We start from the raw sequence: 19,461 nt of genomic DNA on the forward strand, positions 1-19,461 counted from the left end.
CAAAGGAAATAGGATTGAAGACAGAGGGCTGGGAGCAGAAGCACAGTGAGGTGAATACATCATGGCCTTGCTGAAACCCAGCTGGCGGGAAGGATCAAGGCAAAACAGGAGTGACTTCATTAGCTGGGAAATTTTGAGCAGTTTCACGAAAACCTGTTYGGTGCCATCTCWAGTGCAGTCCCTGAGAGTCATTTGYKGGTGCTTGGGGCAGGGGAAGGGAATCTTTGGGAGCCTCCAGCCARCAGATTTTCCTTGTGAGCCACAAAGGGGCCTGTACTATTGACATGCCACACACGCTGTCCCCTGTACTTCAGAGTCCTCCATGCTTGGTGGCACAAGGTTTGTGGGGTGACAGCGAGCTGTGCAGGGACAGGGTTACCTGAGCAGCTGTGTAGATGGAGGGGCAATTCTTCCTCATTTCTAGTGCATAAATTAATATCTACAAAATCAATATGAAGTSAGAGCTGCATATCAATTTATGAAAAAAATAATAGTTTAAAGATAGCCCACAATGAAACAAATTTATGTAGTGCMTCCCAGCCTGTGCAAGTCAGGGTGGTTGTTTTGTGACAGTACCAAGAGAACAGCTGTCCTGAGTTCATTCATTTAACTTTTGTAATCACCATTAAAAAATCTGTTTGGTAAATGCATTTTCTGCACCCTAAAGCAACTGCCTCACTTCCTTCTGTTCTGCAGGTAATAGCCATGAAAATGAAATAGGGACCTCTGTTCTTGAAAGGTCATAGTTATTTGGTTGTCAGGGAGATTCCATATCGAAATAGGTCTTGTTAAGATTTGATGATATGCTAAGGGAATTGAATGAATTGGGACTTTGGTTCACGGAAGTTGGAAAATGGACTAGGAATGTCCTGTGATGTGGAAGATGGAGATGGCCATTCCTTTTCCCTACTGCCACTGGAAAGGGGAAAGTGGCTGGAGAAGGGCTTTGTATCAGGTGCAGAACAAGCAGTCACAGAATCATTAAGGCTGGAAAAGACCTSTAAGATCCTGGAATCTAGCCTGTGACTGAACACCACCATGCCAACTAAACCACAGCACCAAGTGCCATTCCAGGCTTTTCTTGAACGCTTCTAGGGATGGTGACTCCTGGGCAGCCCATTCTAGTGCATAACCGCCCTCTMAGGGAAAATATCCTTCCTGATGTCCAGCCTAAACCTGCCCTGGCACAACTTGAGGCCATTTTCTCTTGTCCTATTGTTAGTTGCCTGGGAGAAGAGACTGACCCTCGCTGCAGCTTCCTTTCAGGTGGTTGTAGAGTGATAAGGTCACCCCTGAGCCTCCTCTTTTCCAGACTGAACAACCCCAGCTCCTTCAGCTGCTCCTCATCACCTTATGCTCCAGACCCTTCCCCAGCTCCATTGCCCTTCTCTGGACACACTCCTCCATGTCTTTCTTGCAGTGAGGGTCCTGGAACTGAACAGGATGTGAGGTGCACCCTCACCAGTGCCAAGTACCAAGGGGCAATTGCTTCTCTCATCCTGCTGGCCACACTGTTTCTGATCTGGATGCCACTGGCCTTCTTGGCCACCTGGACCCATTGCTGGCCCATGTTCAGCTGCCAGTTGCATTGTCCTAATTTTTTTAAAGGCGTTCTTCTGCCTGGCTTGAAATAGCAGCTCACAGTGTCAGTGRTCTCCAGCCCTTTCTGCCTCATGCTTGGTTGGTTGCTAGGGGTGCTGGCGTCATCCRCATTTTAGTTGTGGATGTGATGACCACACATTTTGTATTGCTTTCCAAGATTTGGCTGCATGACTCAGCTGGTCCTCTGGTGACTCATTTCAGTCTCCCATGAGCCCAGGAAGGACTAAAGAGGGAARCGTGGCTATTTTCAGATATGAAAAATGACCAAAACCAAGGACTGTGTCGACAAAGGAGTACTGCAAACACTGAATTAATTGGGCATTTACAGCGGGTGTAAACTGGCTGCTTCCCACTGAAATTCTTTCCACAGTTATTGTGCTTCTGCTGAATCTAGCTTTCAGTCTCTCCTTACTTTTCATCCATACGGATGTTGGGAAGCTCTCAGTGAGTTTTGAGTACATAAGGTCTGATGAAAGCTCACAGGACTTTTGATATTAAATTCCCTTGGCTGTTTTGGTTTKGKGTTTTTTTTAYRGCAGYTYCCCCCTCTTATTTTCTGGGAGCATCACAATTTTTCTAGCAAAACCCATAGGCCCACCCCACAGCATTTTACTCCCTGACTGGTCATTCCTATGACTGTGGCAAATTTAAGATGCCCAATGTTCTCCTGGACCTATTGAAAGCCCCTGATATATGACCACAAGTTGTTACAAACCTGGCTTTTTCTGGAACCTGTGGAAACAGTGGTGCTATTTGCTCCTTGTGAGAAAATCATAGAGAGCTTATTTTCCCAGAAACTCTTCTTTCTGCCATGACTCAGTTTGGCCAGACTTTCCTTACATCATTAGTCCAAACCCATAGGTGTGACTGTGGACAGCTTGGCTGTGACATCACCAGCAYGCTGGTGATTCTGAACTCATTGTCCCACTGCATGGAAGCCTAATCCTTTCATTTCATGCGCTAGGTAAAGGAAAGAATTGAGTATTCTGAGTTGAAAGCACATGGCTGCAAAACAGTTGTTGCAGTGCCAAAAAGATGCTTATGAAGAGATGGGGCAAGTGGCTGCATGCTTCTGGAAGCACAGAGTGACATGCCAGCTCTTAAATGTAGGATCAGGAATGAGGAGAAAGCTTGACAGCCCCTTTAGYTAGTCTGTCATCTGCAGCCATCTCTCCTCTCTGCTGTGGAGTTTTGGTTCTGCAGGTTTGGTTTTGGCAGCTGTGCCATAGCTGTGAGTGCCTCGCAGTCAGCACTGAGTGAGCACAGGGTGTGAGGTGAGCTCTGCAGCGTGCTGTGCAGGGTCTCCARAGCACTGGAGCAAAGTGACACCAAGGGGGTGTTGTCCCAGCTGGCTGTGGGTCCCCCAGTCTGGCTGTCCTCAGTGGCAGCATGCCTCAGGCTGCACTGCAGAAGGCATTTGGCCTGGGTCACACTGGATCTCCAGCTTTAGCTTCCCTCCTCTGCTGTCACGCTCTAATTTTGACACTGCGAGAAGCCCAGCAGCCAGGGTGTTAAGCACTGCAGAGCTGAGTAAACAAATATGTCAATAAATAATCACACCCTGCACAAAAGAGAAACCTGGGGGAGAGACTGATGGTAGCCAGGGAGTTCTGCTGATACAGGTAGAGATTTTTATTGTTTTGTTTCTCTAATGACTTTCCTTGGACTGATTTCTTTTCTTTTAGAGCTTTGATGGGGAGTAGGCTGTTACTGCTGTCCCTGARCTTCTTCATCACACACCAGGGCCTTATATCCTCCTTTCTCAAGCAGATATCCTTTCCTGAGCTTCTTGGATGTTTACTCTTCAAGGTTCTGAAATCCTTCATGTAGTTTATCCCCATGCCTAAGTCTGAGGTTTTTTTCTGTGTAAGCAAGAGCTTTGTACATCTTCCTTGGCCAAAAGGGCTTCTTCTCTGATCTGGCCTCTGTCCTATTAGACTTTACTTTAAAATAAAGTTGCTGTGAAGACAGTTTGGAGATCAGGCATGCGCCAGCCCCAGCAGTGGGGCAGGGAAGTGTCCAGAGGCATTTCCATGGGATTGGGGTGGCATCACTCATTTCTTTTGGAAATTATGGGATTCCTTGCCTTCGTGGTCATGGGGCTGTGCAGATGTTTAGGTGTCTGTGTGTGCCTGAGCATGACCATGTGTTTATTATGACAGAGGTGAGTACAACCCCAAATACAGCAAACAGAGCCATTGGTTCTGACAGATAAACCTGTCAATGTGCCATGTTCTCATGGAGACTGCAGCAGCTCCCTGTCCCTGTGGTATCATGAGAGCTCCTCACCAGTGTCAAAGGTGAATGGATCAAGAGAGTTGTTTTGGGGAGAAATGAGTCCACATCCAAATCCTGCACCCCGTGTCTCCATGGTGATTTTTGCTTTGGGCCACTCAGTCCCACCCTATCTATACTAGTCCCCGCTCATGACCCGTTTCACATCATGCATTTCTGGGTTTGTAGTCCCTGGGGATGTTTCCTTGTCCCTTAGTGACGAGAAAGAGGAAGTCTGGAAGACAGGGTGAAAAATGTGTGTTTCCTTGAGGAACTGAAGGCTTTTTTCTGTGTGGGTCTGGTGTGTGTTTGTGTGCTGATGTGAAGGCAGGTTATTTGCAGAATTGTTGAAGCTCTTTACACTTGAGGTCAGGTGATGAACATGCAGTATCTTTTCTCTTCATTTCCTAAAACCCCCCATAGCCCTCAATGTTTGAGAGTGCTGTAGGTCCTGTGTTTGGTCATTCTTACTTGAAAATGGTATGTGGCCATCAGGAGGTCAACAAATCAGTCTGTCTCGATTTTCTGCTTTGGCAGAGCCTTGTGCCCAGCTTCCCCACCTTTCTCCTTGCATCTCCATCTTCCTTTACAGCCCAGATCCTGTGTATTCCATCCAGACCTCACCAGGGGCTTGTTTCTCTCCAACAGGTCTGTATCCTGATGGAAATCAAATGAAGGAAGGGACCTTGTGAATAGGCAAACTGATGTTTTCAGCCCAGCTGGAGCTTGATCTAAGTTTCAGATTTCRTAAACAAAGCAAGAGCTGGATGCCATGCAGTGGCCTCTTCGCAAATAAAACACTTAGGCAAAAATCCTGTGGGAGTGAGAGGCTCAGCCAGAGACTCCAGTGAGCCTTGCCCATGTCTTGCCTTCACAAGTAGTGTTGTCTCTAACAAGTGAGGTGTGTGAGGTGCCAGGCATTCCCTGTGGTTTCACCACACTTGCATGCCAGTTGGAGTCACTGACATTACCAAGTTAATATTTACAGGTAGAAAGTCATSCAGGTGGGGAGGCAGCTGTCGTGGAAAAAGCCAAAATAGCTTTTCCACTAGGCATTTGTGGGAAGCCACAAATATGCCAGTGCTGCGTGAGTGAGGGGGGCACAACCGGAGCAGCGAAGGAAAAGTGATTCATTTTGGTCCCTTTTTGAGAGGCCTTGGTGCCCTTTCCCAAGAGCTGAAATAATGGAGGGCCAGGTAGGATGGCTGGTGAGATCTGGGGTCAGGAAGGGTGAAAAAGTCCGCTCTCTCCCCTGTAAGGGGAACTCTGTGGTCAACCCCTGTCTGGAAGATGACCAACAGTGACTTGAGCCCTGCTGCCTGGAAAGCAAAGCCATGCCAAGATCCTTCTCCTTTCAGTTCTGCTTTCAGAAGAAAGCAGGCAGCAMCCAGAGATGGAGTTTGTTGGAATCTAGAGGCTCCTGCCTTACACACCTGTTTGGAGGTTAAATGGAGGGATCCAGACATTAGGCTGGACATACAAGGCAAACTGTGGCCAGTTTCACATTTGCTGCAGGGACTGCCTTGTGTAGCTCTACAGAGGCAGCTTTGGGTGCTGTAGAAGTGCCTTGGTTGCTGTTTGTTCTTCTTGGTGACTGTAGAGGACAGATGGGAAGGAGGAAGGTGGCCAGAACACRTGTGCTGCTGCCAAACAGTTCTACCTGGCACACTGATGTGAGTAACTGCTTTTGGGCTCATCTGGCTCCATTTTGGCTTCAGAYTGAGGAAACATTCTCGGTAGTTTGCTTTCCCCATCTCCTCTGGCTGTACCCACTGCTTCAGGAGCTCATTCAAGCATGGAGTTATAGGAGCCTCAGCATGCCATGGCTCATTTTGAGCATTGCTGTGGGTGTTGCTGCAGCCTTCAGCTCTTTAAACAGATGTGGTGCTGCTCGTGGGTCCCCCAGCASCCTGCAGCACAGCCCCAGCCAGGCACTCCACACTTGCCTCAGCTCTGCTGGGCTTCTCTCCAAGAAATCTGAAACAGGGATTTCTTCAGCAAAGCGTTTGTTAGACATCCTTCAGTGTCCTCCAAAGATAAAGCTTTAAAGCAGGGTCAGTCCCACCTGTCTGATTTCATCTTGTTCTTTTTTTCCTCATCCCATCTCTGACTCCCAAGCAGACTTTCTTCTCCTCTGAGGCCCTTGGGAGTACTGATGATTTGGTTGTAAAACTTCTTCCTGACGTTGCTGACACCCACTTTCCTAAAACGTCTTTATGCGTACACTGTGTGTAAGTTCCTTCACACTCTTCATGCAAACCTTGAAGGCTTTCATGTGCTGTCCCTGCCTTCATCTTTATTGTTCATCACTTCATTTTGCTCTGGGGACTTGAGAAGTCCTCCCTGGCTTGGAGGACTGTTGCTCAGCAAGGTACATCTGGCAGGGCTGTGATGTGCCTTCTCAAGCCCCTGAGACCTAACATGGGCACTACAGGCTCCCAAGTTTCTCACTTTATGTCTGAAGAGCACTGTGACATCTTGGTAGAGAGTCTGCAGTGTCATTTCATGATCTCTGTAGAGGTGACAGTCTTTCTSTCAGCTTTGACAGATATGCTGAAGGGGGTTTACATACTGGGGTCTGTCTCTTTTTTGTCAAGGCTGTAGACTATTAAATTGTATTTACTTGCTGTCTTCATTTGCTTTCCACTCAGTAACATTGAGGCATCCTGGAGAGAAGTTTTGCACTATTCCAGCTGGGTTCTCCCATAGGAAGGTATCTAGGGGTTGTCTTTCAGTTCAGGGGAGCATGGACTGGACTGCTGGACCTTCTCACACTGAGATCTAGAAATTGGTGTCAGGTCCAGTTACTGTAGCAACTGAAGGGAAGCCATGAGGCAGCCTCTGGTGAGGTGTATTTTAACCTGYGTTCTCAGGTGTTGCATAGTTAATKAACTATAATGTGAAACRTMAACTAGTCACGTGATTAACTGAGGAGATCTGTAATATCTCTTGTCATTACTGAAGTTYGTTCCAGTGGGAGATGGAGGTGACCCTGAGAGAATCTTCCACTGTGGTGTAATAAAGTATTCAAACGTCAATGTATTTGTCCCTGAGATTTTGCTTCATGTGCCTTAAACCAGGGATATGTCAGAGGAGCCCACAGCTTGTTATTCAGGCTCATCTGCCCGAGCCCACACCAAAACCATGAATAARAATCATCATGTTTCTAAATTACAGCTGAGAAAGGTTTCAGTAGTCAGCACACAAGTTGTTCTGGATTTAAGGAGTTAAAAGGGGAGTGAAGAAGAGAATAAAGATGGTTTATGAAGAGAGACAGCATATCCTGAGCCAAAATAACCTGATCAGGCCGTGACAGGGAGTAACTGCCTACACCACCTCCATGCTCAAGAGTACTAAGTAAATCCTGGTTGATAATTTTCATCATACCTATCAAGGAAAGTCATGATGTGCAGRATGAAATAGCAGGCAGGGTTGTTGATGCTATAAATGCAGGAGAGGGATATGTAGGAGGGCAGTAGTGATGGCAGGGAGATAAGGGGATTGAAGGTGATGGTGATGGGAATGCCCTGGCCATTGCACTGCAGGGATGTGTTTATGGGGTGGGGATGAGAGGGATGGAAGGAGATGAATGCTTGGCTTTGCCCATTTGGTTTTGTTCATGGCTACTCTGTGCATTGGGCAGTCTCACTTTTTGTTTGGCCATAAGACATGGATCAAACAGGGCAAGTTGGAGCCGTGTGAATCCAGATCTGAAGCAGTGCAAGGGATGGATGTGCTTTGTCACATCTTACGCCCTCGAGAACTGCCGTGCACCACACAGGCATTTAGGAAACCACTAATTAGGGTGAGACAGTTTTACTAGCAGGACAGGAAAAGCAGAGCAGGAAGGAAGGGAGATTTTCACCTGGAACAAAGGCCCCCTTGACATCTTATGCTCACCAGGAACAGGAAGGAGCTGAGGCTGTGTGGTCTCAGCTCTGCTTTGAGCTTGTCTCCCGACATTCAGTAGCACAAGGGAAAGAATTTGTGTAGCCTCCAGGGACATAAATTTTCAGGAGGCTCTGAGAGTACCCCTGTGAAGAAGAATGCTGTGCTTGAGAGATGGCTATTTTGAAGGTGCAGTGCATTAGCCACACCTGGCAGATCCCCTTTTCACTGCTTTCTCAGCCTGGGTGTGTGTATGGGTGTGCAGCCTTGCGCCTCTCTGGGGAGAAGTGGAAGATATTTATTTCAGTGTTGTCTCATGAGCATCATTTATATGCTRCACACACTCCATGTGCTTTCTACAGTATTTTTCAAGCAGGCACTGTGGTTCTGGCAGCAGTCAGGAGGCAGCCTCTGGTTGTAGAGCACGGGCAGCTCTGCAGGTGCTGCAGAAGGTCTGAGCTCCCTGCTCAACACAGGGCACTGGCTTGCTCTGCTGTCGCCACAAAGGCCAYGCTTAAAAAATCAGCAGTGAGTGCTGGGTGTAAACCAGAAAAAAATAATCATTGACTTTCAAACTGTTCCTTCTTTAGTCCCTGAAGTGTATGTTCTGCCCTTTTAGGGTGAGGTGGGTGGATAGGGAACTTTACCTCATTTGCTTTCCTGAAACCTGTTAGAAGTGCGAGTGAGGCRGCTGCGTGATTTGTGTGTGCATGCACAAGAGGGCCATCTGAATTGTAAATAGCACCTGCTAAATTATTATTAAGTGAAAGCTGACGTGGGAGGAGTTCTCAGGAACAAAAAACCTCAAGTCTTTTAATAAAAAARTCATTCCAGCTGTTTGAACACTGTCCCCTGGCTGCACACCACATACTTCAGCTCATGCAGATGCTGTGGGGAGTTATGTGAGTCGTATCAAGGACATGGAAGGCCCCATTAAATCCAGTTACTGTCAGTTTTGTGAGAGCTTTAAATACCTACACTAAACTCATTATTAAAGAAAGGAACTATCAATTTTATTTAATGCATGCTGCCCAACCTTGATTCTGCTCCCAGCCGTGAGATTCTCCGGGCTCGGGGGGGATATAACACTTAGACCTGCACTGTTCAGGACATGTATTAAGCAGTTGGAGAGCCCTGGCCTCATCCTGGCTGGCTAATGGGGCCAGGGAATTCAGCTCAGTTGGAATTGTCACTTACCTTAGTCCAGCCAGAGYTTTTGGTAGTGTAGGTGGGGCTGCTGGGCTGGGCTTCAGGCGAGCAGGAATGCTCAGTGGGTGAAGCTGCTCGTCCTGAGTATAAACACATATACCCTGAGTATCCTGACCCCCTCCACTCCTGGCAGAGTGCAAAAAGGTGAGGAGCCAGGTGCCAGCTTTGGGCATCTCATGCAAAATGTGGAAAAGTGACTGCTAGCATCTTCTGCAGAGAAGGGAGGTGATACAAGAGGAGGAGCCTTGCATAGGAGGTTTCTTGTCAGATGTGTGAGTGGAGGGTTAGGAGGACTTTTCCCAAGTGAAACATCCCATTTTCCACAGCTTATGACCCCTCTGTCTTCCCAAGACCCCAGGAGTGAAAATGCTTCCGAGGGATGTCCCCACTGTCTCTGAGATATTGGTGTCACCAGGTTTGACTGGCATGGATCACCCCGTTACTGCTGGCTTGTTTCCTCCTGGATGTTGTGGCAAGCTGTTGTCAGTCTGTGTAATCAAAAGGCTGAAGATCTAAATCATGTTACGGGCTATAATGAGGAATTTGATTCCTGTAACAAAACCATCCAACTTTTATTCACATTTATTGCTATTCCTGCTATTGCCATGGAGCAAAAACCCTTTTTGAAAAAAAGAGCATGCCACCAGCACAGTTTTATTGTGTCCTCAGGAAATTTAGGATTGTGTTTTTCTCACATTAACTGCACAGGAAAATTTGCAATAAAAATTACTTTGCTGCAGAAGCTGCCTTTCCCCATCACCAAGCTGTCAGTCAGCCTGTAATTTCTTGGTATCAGACTATGCTGAAGAGCTCACTGAGTTATTCTCCCTACAAYGCATGACCCTAAAACCTCAAACATGACCAAATAATTTCGGATGGAAGGGAGAAGATTTCATAGTTCTTTTTTTAGGGGGAAAAAGAAAAAAACCCTCTTTTGTGATGAGGTGTAACCTCTAAGAAGGGCAAAACTGGCAGCAGAATCATCCCAAGTGCTCATTTTACCTGCAGGAGCACTGCTTCCCTCACCCCCTCCATTTTTAGGTACCAGGGTGAGTTTATCCCCTGTTCCTGTGCTCTGTTGAGTGTTTCACRTACAGCAAGGGGCTGGTTGTCGAAGTGGAAACCAGCCCCTAACAACAACTCGTTTCACCAAAGGGCACAGGCGGCCCTCTGACATTGACAATGTTGAGTGACTGCTGACCTTGTTTTTAACGTCAGCTGATATCAGCTGGAGCCCTGCCAGTTTGCACCAGTTGCAAGTCTGTCCCTTAATGGTGGCGATTATCCTGATTTTTGTGGCGGCACTGAGAAAGTTGCAGCTGTCGCGCTTCACATCCTTGACTTTTAATTTGCTCTGCCTCGGTCTTTTGGTGTTATCTTTAGAGGAGCGTGTGAGAAGAACGTCTCTCCTTGTTCTGCGTCAGTCATTTCTTCCCTTTTTTTTTGTTTTGCACGAAGAGAGATTGCTCGAGCACACCGTGRAATGAAAGCCATCAAACTATAAATTACAGCTCTGCTAGGTCCACAATATGTTACCAATTACATCTGCCATATTATTCGCGTCCAGGGGGAAAACATACATCAAACCACCCCCTCTCTCCAGGCAGGTCAGCACTGTACTAGAAGGAACACTGTGATTCTTTTTAATCAGTGGAAAAACAAACACGGTTTTGGCATGCTCACATGCGATCTTTGTGTCCAGGATGACGAGTTGAGCAGCACTGTTGCAGTTCTCYGGGCTCGCCGCCTGCCACATGCCATGGCATTTGTGACAGCATCACTGCCCTGTGGAGAGGAGACAGGAGAGAAGGTTCTTAAAGGAGCTGGAGGGTGCCTGAGCACCCTGTTGCAGGGACCTTGGAAATTGCTGCTGAGGAGGTTGGGGGAGCGGGAGGCAGTGGAGTCAAAAGGAACTCCAGCAAACAATCAGAAATCTGTTTAGAGCCAGGGATCACCTCTGCAGAGGGAGCATGTTATGGTTTGCAGGGCTTGGTTGTTAGAGCAGGGTCAGCAGGGTTTTGTGTGCTGTGTTCAAGCCCAGGTAAGGATTTCCTGTGTCTCCTGATGGGGTTTTCTTCTGAGTCTGCCCTGTAAATTCATCTCTGTGGCAGGGATGGAGGCAAGGGTGTTGAAGCAAACTGGAGTGATTGCTTGGCTGGTAATAGTTACTCAYGGTGGGTTTTGGCTCACCACAGCATCCTTCTCCTGAGCTGTTCCTGGCCTTTGGGCTGCTGGGAATCAGCTGGAAAAAAGTGTTGGGTGTGTTCAGAGCTGTTTTCTTGACCATGCTACTGAGCTTTTTGAGTGTGGAGTGGCATTCATATTTTCCTGTATGAGTGTGTAAGTTTATGCATGTGTGTGTGAGTGTGTATGTATACACCTGAGCTCCAAAAAATCTTCTGAAGAGCAAYGTGGACTGGTGAAGTATGAGGAGGCCGAGTCAGAAACTGTCAGGCCTCCACATGAAGCAGTCATCCATGTGCACTGCAGAGTTTGTTGTGGTTTTGTCACTGAAGCATTCATTCAGCTTTTAACTTTTTAAAGTTGAAAACAAGTCAAGGTTACGTTTGTGCTTAATAATTCAGCAATGGTGCCAGCTCAGAATATTGTCTTTTTCTTCCCTAGTCATTCTCGTTTATTAAAAAGAAACACTGATGACAGATAGAAGGGTAAAGGAGGCTGTGCCTTTCTGCTCTAACTCCTGCCAGGCACTGACTCCTTCCCAGGAATCCCCATGGATTTGTGTTTTTCACAATACCTTTGCCCCAGCAGTGCTATCCCTACCCTGGGCAGGGAAAGCAGTAAGTCAGGAYTTAGATGTCCCCTTCTCTGTGGACCACATATTTTTCTCTGAATAGGCACATTTTCTGTTTCAGTGGAATATTACTCAGAATAAGTAAGTCTGTCTCAGTGATACATTATTTTCACTTTGGTTATGAGGTTGTTGGGTTGTTTTTTGGTGGTCTGGGTTTTTTTAAAATAAAGGTTTAGAAGCTCATTGACTATTCTGAAACCAAGTAAGCTTGCATTAAAATAGGTTTTTGTCTTTTCTGTAAAAAYAAAGCTATATTAGGAGCTAATTCTGCCACAATCTAATATGTATTGCTTTATAAACAATGCTGGTTATTTCCAGGGGCTCTTCTTTCCAGTGATGGCATTGTCACTGTGAATAAGAATAGATGAACACAATTTTATAAATCTGGGAGAWCTGAGAGCACAGAGTTAAGCTCACGTTGTGTAACTCTCCATCTCCGGTGTCTCTGAGCACAGACTAGCATTGTGCACAATTCCCACTCGCCGACTTGGCAAGCAGTCTGAAACATCATCTTCTTCTGTCCTGGCCCCTCGACTTTATCCGTGCATCTCCATTTTGTCACTGTGTATCATCTCCTGGTCCCATCTTGTCTCTGTGCAGGCCAGAAGCTACACAGTRGTTTTATGGGAATAAGTGGAGGGCTTAAGTCAGATCCACCAAACTGCTTAAGATAGGATGAGCCTGAGGATTTGAGATTTGGCTTCTGTAGTCAGAATACTTTGCAGTATTTGACATGAGTTCTTCCAGAGAGCCAGATATATTCCTGGAGACAATGGGAATAGGAGTCTCTTTAGGCAGAGGAGGTAAAAATAACATGTACATTCCTGTTATTAAAAATGGGAAGGGGGAGAGCAAGAAAGCAGAAATCTTGAATGTTGTTAGTGTAGTTCACTCCGGGGTAAGGATTTATTTTAGTGCATAATATTTCATTTGTGTCAAATACACATATCTGGAAGAACTTGCTTTTTGTGTGTGTGCATGTGCTGTATCTGAAGCGTGTATCCCATTTCCCTTTCCTCCCACCGAGCAAATGTAAAAACCGGGGAAGGCATCTTGACGCTGTGGTTTCACTCTGATGTTGTATTGCAGGTATGGCCTCGCATGTGCAAGTTTTCTCTCCTCATACCCTTCAGTCAAGTGCCTTCTGTAGCGTGAAGAAACTGAAAGTGGAGCCGAGTTCGAACTGGGATATGACCGGGTACGGCACGCACAGCAAAGTCTACAACCAGAGCAAGAACGTGCAGTCCTCCCAAGCAGCCGCCGCCGCAGCCGTCAACGCCTCCCTCCAGATCCCCAATCCCAGCATCCCTTACGAGCAGACCATCATCTTCCCAGCAAGCACGGGGCACATCGTGGTGACATCTGCCAACAGCACCTCCGGCGTGGTCGCGGTGTCCGGGCAAACGCTGGGCGGGCCACACAACCTGATGCGTCGCAGCACTGTGAGCCTTCTGGACACCTACCAAAAATGTGGACTTAAGCGAAAGAGCGAGGAGATCGAGAACACAAGCAGCGTGCAGATTATCGAGGAGCATCCACCAATGATTCAGAACAATGCCAGTGGGGCCACCGTAGCCACCGCCACCACCTCCACGGCCACCTCCAAAAACAGCGGCTCCAACAGCGAAGGGGATTACCAGCTGGTACAACATGAGGTGCTCTGTTCCATGACCAACACGTACGAAGTGTTAGAGTTTCTTGGCCGTGGAACCTTCGGACAAGTAGTCAAATGCTGGAAACGTGGCACTAATGAGATTGTGGCTATCAAGATCCTAAAAAACCACCCTTCGTATGCCCGGCAAGGCCAGATTGAAGTGAGCATCCTGGCTCGGCTGAGCACAGAAAGCGCGGATGACTACAACTTTGTYCGTGCTTACGAGTGCTTCCAGCACAAGAATCACACATGCTTGGTATTTGAAATGTTGGAGCAGAACCTCTATGATTTCCTAAAACAAAATAAATTTAGTCCCTTGCCCCTTAAGTACATTCGACCRATTCTCCAGCAGGTAGCAACTGCCCTAATGAAGCTGAAAAGCCTGGGACTGATTCATGCTGATCTCAAACCAGAGAACATCATGCTGGTAGACCCATCCCGACAGCCATATAGGGTCAAGGTCATAGACTTTGGTTCAGCTAGCCACGTATCTAAAGCTGTGTGTTCTACCTACCTTCAATCCAGATACTACAGGTAGGAGACTGGGCTTGTGTAACATTACTAGGAGAAATATTTTACCTATTGGGATTTTCCTACTTTCATTTAAATGAATGAGAGGCATCCTTTAATCCTAAACAAAGATGGYTCTTAGAATGGCTTGTTGATGATCAGAAAATCTTATGTCCTAACTTCTTGGAGTTTACTTGCATTGAAAACCATTGTAAGTTTSTAAATAATCATAAAGCATTGTAAAAACAGAATTTGCCAGTTACAAATTTAGAAAGCCTTTCACTTGTGTTAGTACTTTGCTCTCTCTGGAACTGTTTCCAGAAGAGGCGGTGTCCATGTTTCCATTCCAATCAATGGATATAGGTTTTTGGTTTTTGAATTACTTTAACCTAAACAATCAATCCATATTTCAAATGTGCTTTCCAGTACTCATATGTGAAACCAGGGGCTTTACAAGTGCAAGGCTGGCACACAGGAAAACTGTATGGATGCAGAAGATGGTTTGTCAAGGATTAGCTTTCACCCAGGCTGTGAGTCAATGGGAATATTCTGGCTGGCTCTTGCCAGCTCTTCTCCAGGCAAGCAGACAGCCTGGCCAGGCTGGAAACATCTATGGCCACGTGGGAAGCTGTTGGGAGAGGTGGATGAGTATTGTTGGTGATTTGGTGTTGGACAGAGGACCTGTTGTTGTCTGTTATTCCCTCTCTCAGTGCTTTGKTGTGTGCCAGGATGGAGTTCTGGCCTCTGCACAGGTGTGCCTGACAGGAAATGTGTGAACCAGCTGTGTTCCTCTTCAGCCTGGTGAACAGTTCCAGCAGAGCAGCCTCTTTTCATAACCCCTGCAGCAGCATCCTCGCCCTCTGTCTTGACTCYAAGACACAAAATCTCTCTGTAGATGTTCTCAGACCCTCTCTTTGGTACCAGCAGCTTGATTCAGCATCCCAGGGACCAGGAGAAAAACAATTCCATTGCTTCCTCAGGGGTGGGGGCAGATAGTGAAGGGGGTGAAGGGAATTTGAAGGGTGCTGAACTCACTGTGTGAAGGGTGAAGGGTGCAGAACTCACTGTGTTCAGATAACAGCTGAACTTAGAAATGTTCAGACCATATTTTTGTTGTTGTACTTCTGTGAAATGGGGGCAAATGGGAAATGCAATCCTTCTTGATSACTGATTTAATGAAAATCAGTCCTGGCAGCATCCACAGCTCATCAGATGGGTTACCAAAAAGCAGGGTAGTTGATCTGTTTGTAAATAGGAAAGAAATCTGTCTTACACATGGGGAGGACTCGGGATGAAAAACCAACATAAGTTGATAACAGATCCCTTTCCTACTTCATAAACTTCACGGTGGCAARGCCTACCTGAACTCTGAGCTTGGAGAGAGTTAATTTTCACAGGAACAGGAACTTTGACAATGTAGCACTGCAGCAGCTGATTTTTATCTTCTTGTCCTTTGCTCTGAAGGAGGCCAGGAAAAAATCCCAGCCCTAGTTTATACCTCAGAAGAGGCTTATTAAATAAGATATTCCACCTGATGACAGTCCTATCCTCCAGGAGAGACATGTTTCYGTGGTAAATATGCAAAAGCTTTTAGACTTGCAATTACCTGACAAACTAGGAAAAAAAAAAAAAGAAAGATAATACAGGCATTTTGTTGTTGAGTTACCTGTGATTCTGCGTTAGCAGCCTGGGTCCCTAGCTGAAAGACAGAAGGGGCAGCCAAAATGAAATATGTGACAGAAAGCAGAAATGAAAGAGAAAAATGGTTCATTCTCAGCGACAAACAAGGAATATTTTTGTGGCAGCCTCTGGGGAGGAAAAGGCTTGATAAAATTTKCTTTTTATATTTTAAATGTTATTCCTGCCCTTTCTGAAGTTGCAGCTTGATAGATAATAAGTTCTGTCTGTTTAATTCCTCCCTTGTTTTCCAGTCTCGTTATTGGTGGGAGGAGGGGAAAAAGGGCAGCAGCTCACCAGGAAAAAAAAAAGAAAAATCTCATTGGGTTGAATTACATCAGCAGGGGGCTGCTGATTAAGCTAAATTCAAGTCATGAGGAAAATTTATGTTCTTCTTCATTTTCTGATGGGGAAAATACAGCACAAAGACCCCTTCCATGCTGAAGCGAAGGAACTTTCATGCGAGGGGAAGCACTGGGCTTTATAAAGATTTCATGTGTCTTCCATTTAATTTACACTTGTTTTGCTTGCTAGAGTATAAAAGACAAGGGGATGACTTCCAGAAATGGCACATTTAAGCTGGATGTGAAGGAAAAGCTTCCTCAGACCTGGTAAAACCTCTCAGACTCTCAGCAGTCATKCTAAAGAAGTGACAGAAGCCCTGTGCCCCATGCATTTAAGGAAAGATGCACAAACACTGGGGAATATAAAGCAGAGGCTGCATCTCAGCTGGAGGTTTTTTATCATGGGCTTTTGCAAGCAAATTCYTAAGTTGTCTCCATATTTTATTAACAAGTTGCTTTTGCTTTTTCCTGCCACTGCTTTTGAGAATGTGATGGCCAAATCCTTTGAAGGACGGAAAGGAGTGTGGGATCCTCCTGCTCCTTCTCGGAGCGATATAAGCCCTTTCCTCTTCCTGCAAATGACAGGCCTGTTTTCTTCTCCTGGAGGTGGAAGACAAAATAAAATGTCTTTAAACAAAKGCTGTGCTTTTTCTTGACCTGAATCTGCATTTGAGCCCAGCACAAACCAAGAGAGCCCCATGGCTGCTTGCAGTCTTCAYGTGAGGGATTTGCCATTGCTGCCATGTAAGGTGCTCTGAAAGTGAATTGAATCCCTCAGCCCRGTTTCTTGGGGGAGGAATTGTGGGCAGCCTTGCTGTTGTGCTGCTGGCACTACCCTGGACACTCCAAACCCAGAAATGTCTCTGCCCCACCAGGGATATTCCTAAGAAAATGCTCCCTGGAAGGATGGTACTGGTTATTGAGGTGATAGAATGGGAAAAAAATATCAAAAATGGTATCGAAATATCTCGAAACCAGCAGAATTTAGCTCCCAACCCTCTGAGACTATGAAGCCTCCTCCAAGCTACAGCTGCTGTCACAAGTGGTGCTCTGGAGCTGTTTCTCCCTTGCTCCTGACTGTAGGGAACTTGAGGTGGGCTTGGCAGAACCTGCCCCGCTGCTGTGAGTCCCTSTGTGGGAGGGCAGTGACCTTGTGTCCCCAGTGCCAGCCTCAGGCATCCAGGGAAGGGAATGAGCCCCAGCATGACAAAGGACATCACAGCCASAGTCTGTGGTCATCTAAAAGATGGGGTGATGTGAACAGGATCATCCTCCTTCTGCCCACCCATCATCACCCCGTGGTGCAGAACTCACTGTGGTGCAAAGCGTTTTTCTCRTGGCACCCTTAGCCAGCGTGTGTAGGACCTGACTGGTGGCTGTCCAAATGTCCCTGGCTTGGCACAGGGGTCCCAACCTGTCCCCCCAGGTCACCACAGTCCTTCATCTTGTCCCTTRTCATCAGCTGCATCAACCTGGACCCGGTCAGAGACCTTTCAGGGAGGTTTGTGGTGGTGTGGCCGTGGTCTGGAGCTGAAGCTGACCATGGAGGGCTTCTCTGTCCAGCTCGCAGTGCAGGAGCAGGGCTCTGCTCCTGGCAGTTTTAGCCAGACATCCCTGAACTAGAAATGGAACCCTTTTCACAGAGTAATGGATCAAAAAGCTGTGGTAGCCTCTGCATCACAGGCTGTCTTTCTGGGATTTTTTTTCCCTTTTCCTTTTCATGCTGCAATCAGAAAGAGAGATCATTGAGAGTTTCTATGATCTCTCTTTTGCAGAGGGTCAGAGGAATGAACGACCAGAGAGATCCCTTCTGGATTGAGAAGCTCTGTATGAACAGTTTCCTGGGAAAACCCACATCCTGAGAAATACAGGGCTCAGGCTGCAACAGATGGCCCCTTTGTTAGACCCCCCCATCCTGCACTGGGGAGGGGATGTGGAAGAGGGGGCACTGCCCTCTGGGGTGGTAGAGGGAGAGTTKTGCTTGTCCCTTGCTGGAACCAGAGCACTGCCCAAGGTGGGATGGCAGCGTGGGGGTGCTCGGAGCATTTGGGCTGTTTGTGGGGGCACTGCCAGTTTGTTCTTTTGGCCTCTTGGCTTTTCTTTGCCTTTCAGCTGAAACAGCTGCTGTGTTGGCACCTCAGGGTTGACAGTATTTTGCTAATTAATGGTGTAATCACCTTACGAGATTTAAGTCTTTGGGAATTTTTGAAATATTGCAGCTGTAAAATAACGGCTGTCACCCCTTCACTATTAGCGAAATTCAGGTTTGGTTCCTTGTTTTCAAAAGGCTTTTGGTATGTGGCTTGTCTGGCTTGGGTTGAGATGTCTGCTTTGTAGGTAAGTGGCCTTTGATGAAATGTTTGGATAACAGAGAAAGAAGCTGAGTATCAGTTTGAAGAGGTGTTTATCAGTCTGGTTTCAGACACTGCAGGAAAATAAGCATACATAAAGGCTACGTGCATGCTGTCAGCCGCCACTACAGAGTKTGCAGGCGTGGTTTTTAGCTGGCTCTGCGTGCTTAGCTGGGTGAGTGCAGATCCCSAGGGATGCAGGGGGACAAAATGGGTCCATCCTGCCACACATGGACATTGTGCCTTGATGGGTATCGGTCCTCCAGCCACGCTGACAGGAAGCCATGGTGAGGTAAATTTCTGAGCAAAGTCACAACTTCTTCCTCGTGGTGTGACTCACGTGTGTGTCATTCTGGTCCAAACTGCCCTTTAAATGAGGYCCTTGTGATGACACAGGGATGGGCTGTGCTGCTTTGTTTGCTCACTGAATTGGCATCTGCTSTGTCCTTGTATAACAGTGTAATGCACTTACATTTCAACATTCTCTGCCRTTCTGGACTTGCAAAAACATCTCTATCTCAGGTTTGACTGCTGCTGCAGCTGTGGGAGCGACATTGTTCTGCCAGGCTGTTCCAGTCCTMCCTGCAGCATTCACTGCTTTACTGACTCTGCCTCTCCAAGGCAAACAGCAGGACAGCTAGATGGTTTGAGGAGGAAAGCTTCTTGTGGCGACTGGAGTGAAACCACAAAGTTCATTGCTGAAGTCTAAGCTCAGTTTCACRTAGTGACAATCACGCCTGGTAGGACTGTGGGCCTGCAAAACTGACAATCCATTGCAGAAGACTTGGTGGAGGAAAGCAGACTTCAGGCTATACTATTTTAAGGAGTTGTTAATTTCTTTTCCAAGTACATATGAAGTTTGTTTTTTTTTTTCAGAATCAAAATTCAGCTTTTTTTTTTTTTTTTTTTTTTTTTTTTTTTTTTTTTTTTTTTTTTTTTTTTTTTTTTTTTTTTTTTTTTTAAACCAACACCAGGATTAATTGAACCTCAGTTTTATCGTACCCAGACCACCAAGTCTTGGAAAGCAGGAGACATTTAGCTGAATTTTGCTTTGGGATAGTCAAGCCAGGTTGGTTTTTGGTTTTACAAAACTCAAGCAAAGATAGTTGTTTGCCAAGTACCTTCATATACAAATCA

The 19,461-nt window shown here is 46.5% G+C and overlaps 1 protein-coding gene across 2 annotated transcripts in view; it reads left to right on the forward strand.

Annotated features, from left to right (window-relative positions):
* Positions 1-19,461, forward strand: part of HIPK2 (homeodomain interacting protein kinase 2) — a 122,156-nt gene that overhangs the window by 27,986 nt on the left and 74,709 nt on the right. For both annotated transcript variants that reach the window (XM_057379765.1, XM_057379766.1), the window contains exon 2: positions 12,878-13,976. In XM_057379765.1, coding sequence (XP_057235748.1) covers positions 12,878-13,976 — 1,099 coding nt within the window. The remainder of the gene's footprint in view (positions 1-12,877; positions 13,977-19,461) is intronic.

The sequence above is a fragment of the Malurus melanocephalus genome, unplaced genomic scaffold, assembly GCF_030028575.1.
Source record: "Malurus melanocephalus ecotype Western Australia unplaced genomic scaffold, MMel_1.1 scaffold_421, whole genome shotgun sequence".
Lineage (NCBI taxonomy): Eukaryota > Metazoa > Chordata > Aves > Passeriformes > Maluridae > Malurus > Malurus melanocephalus.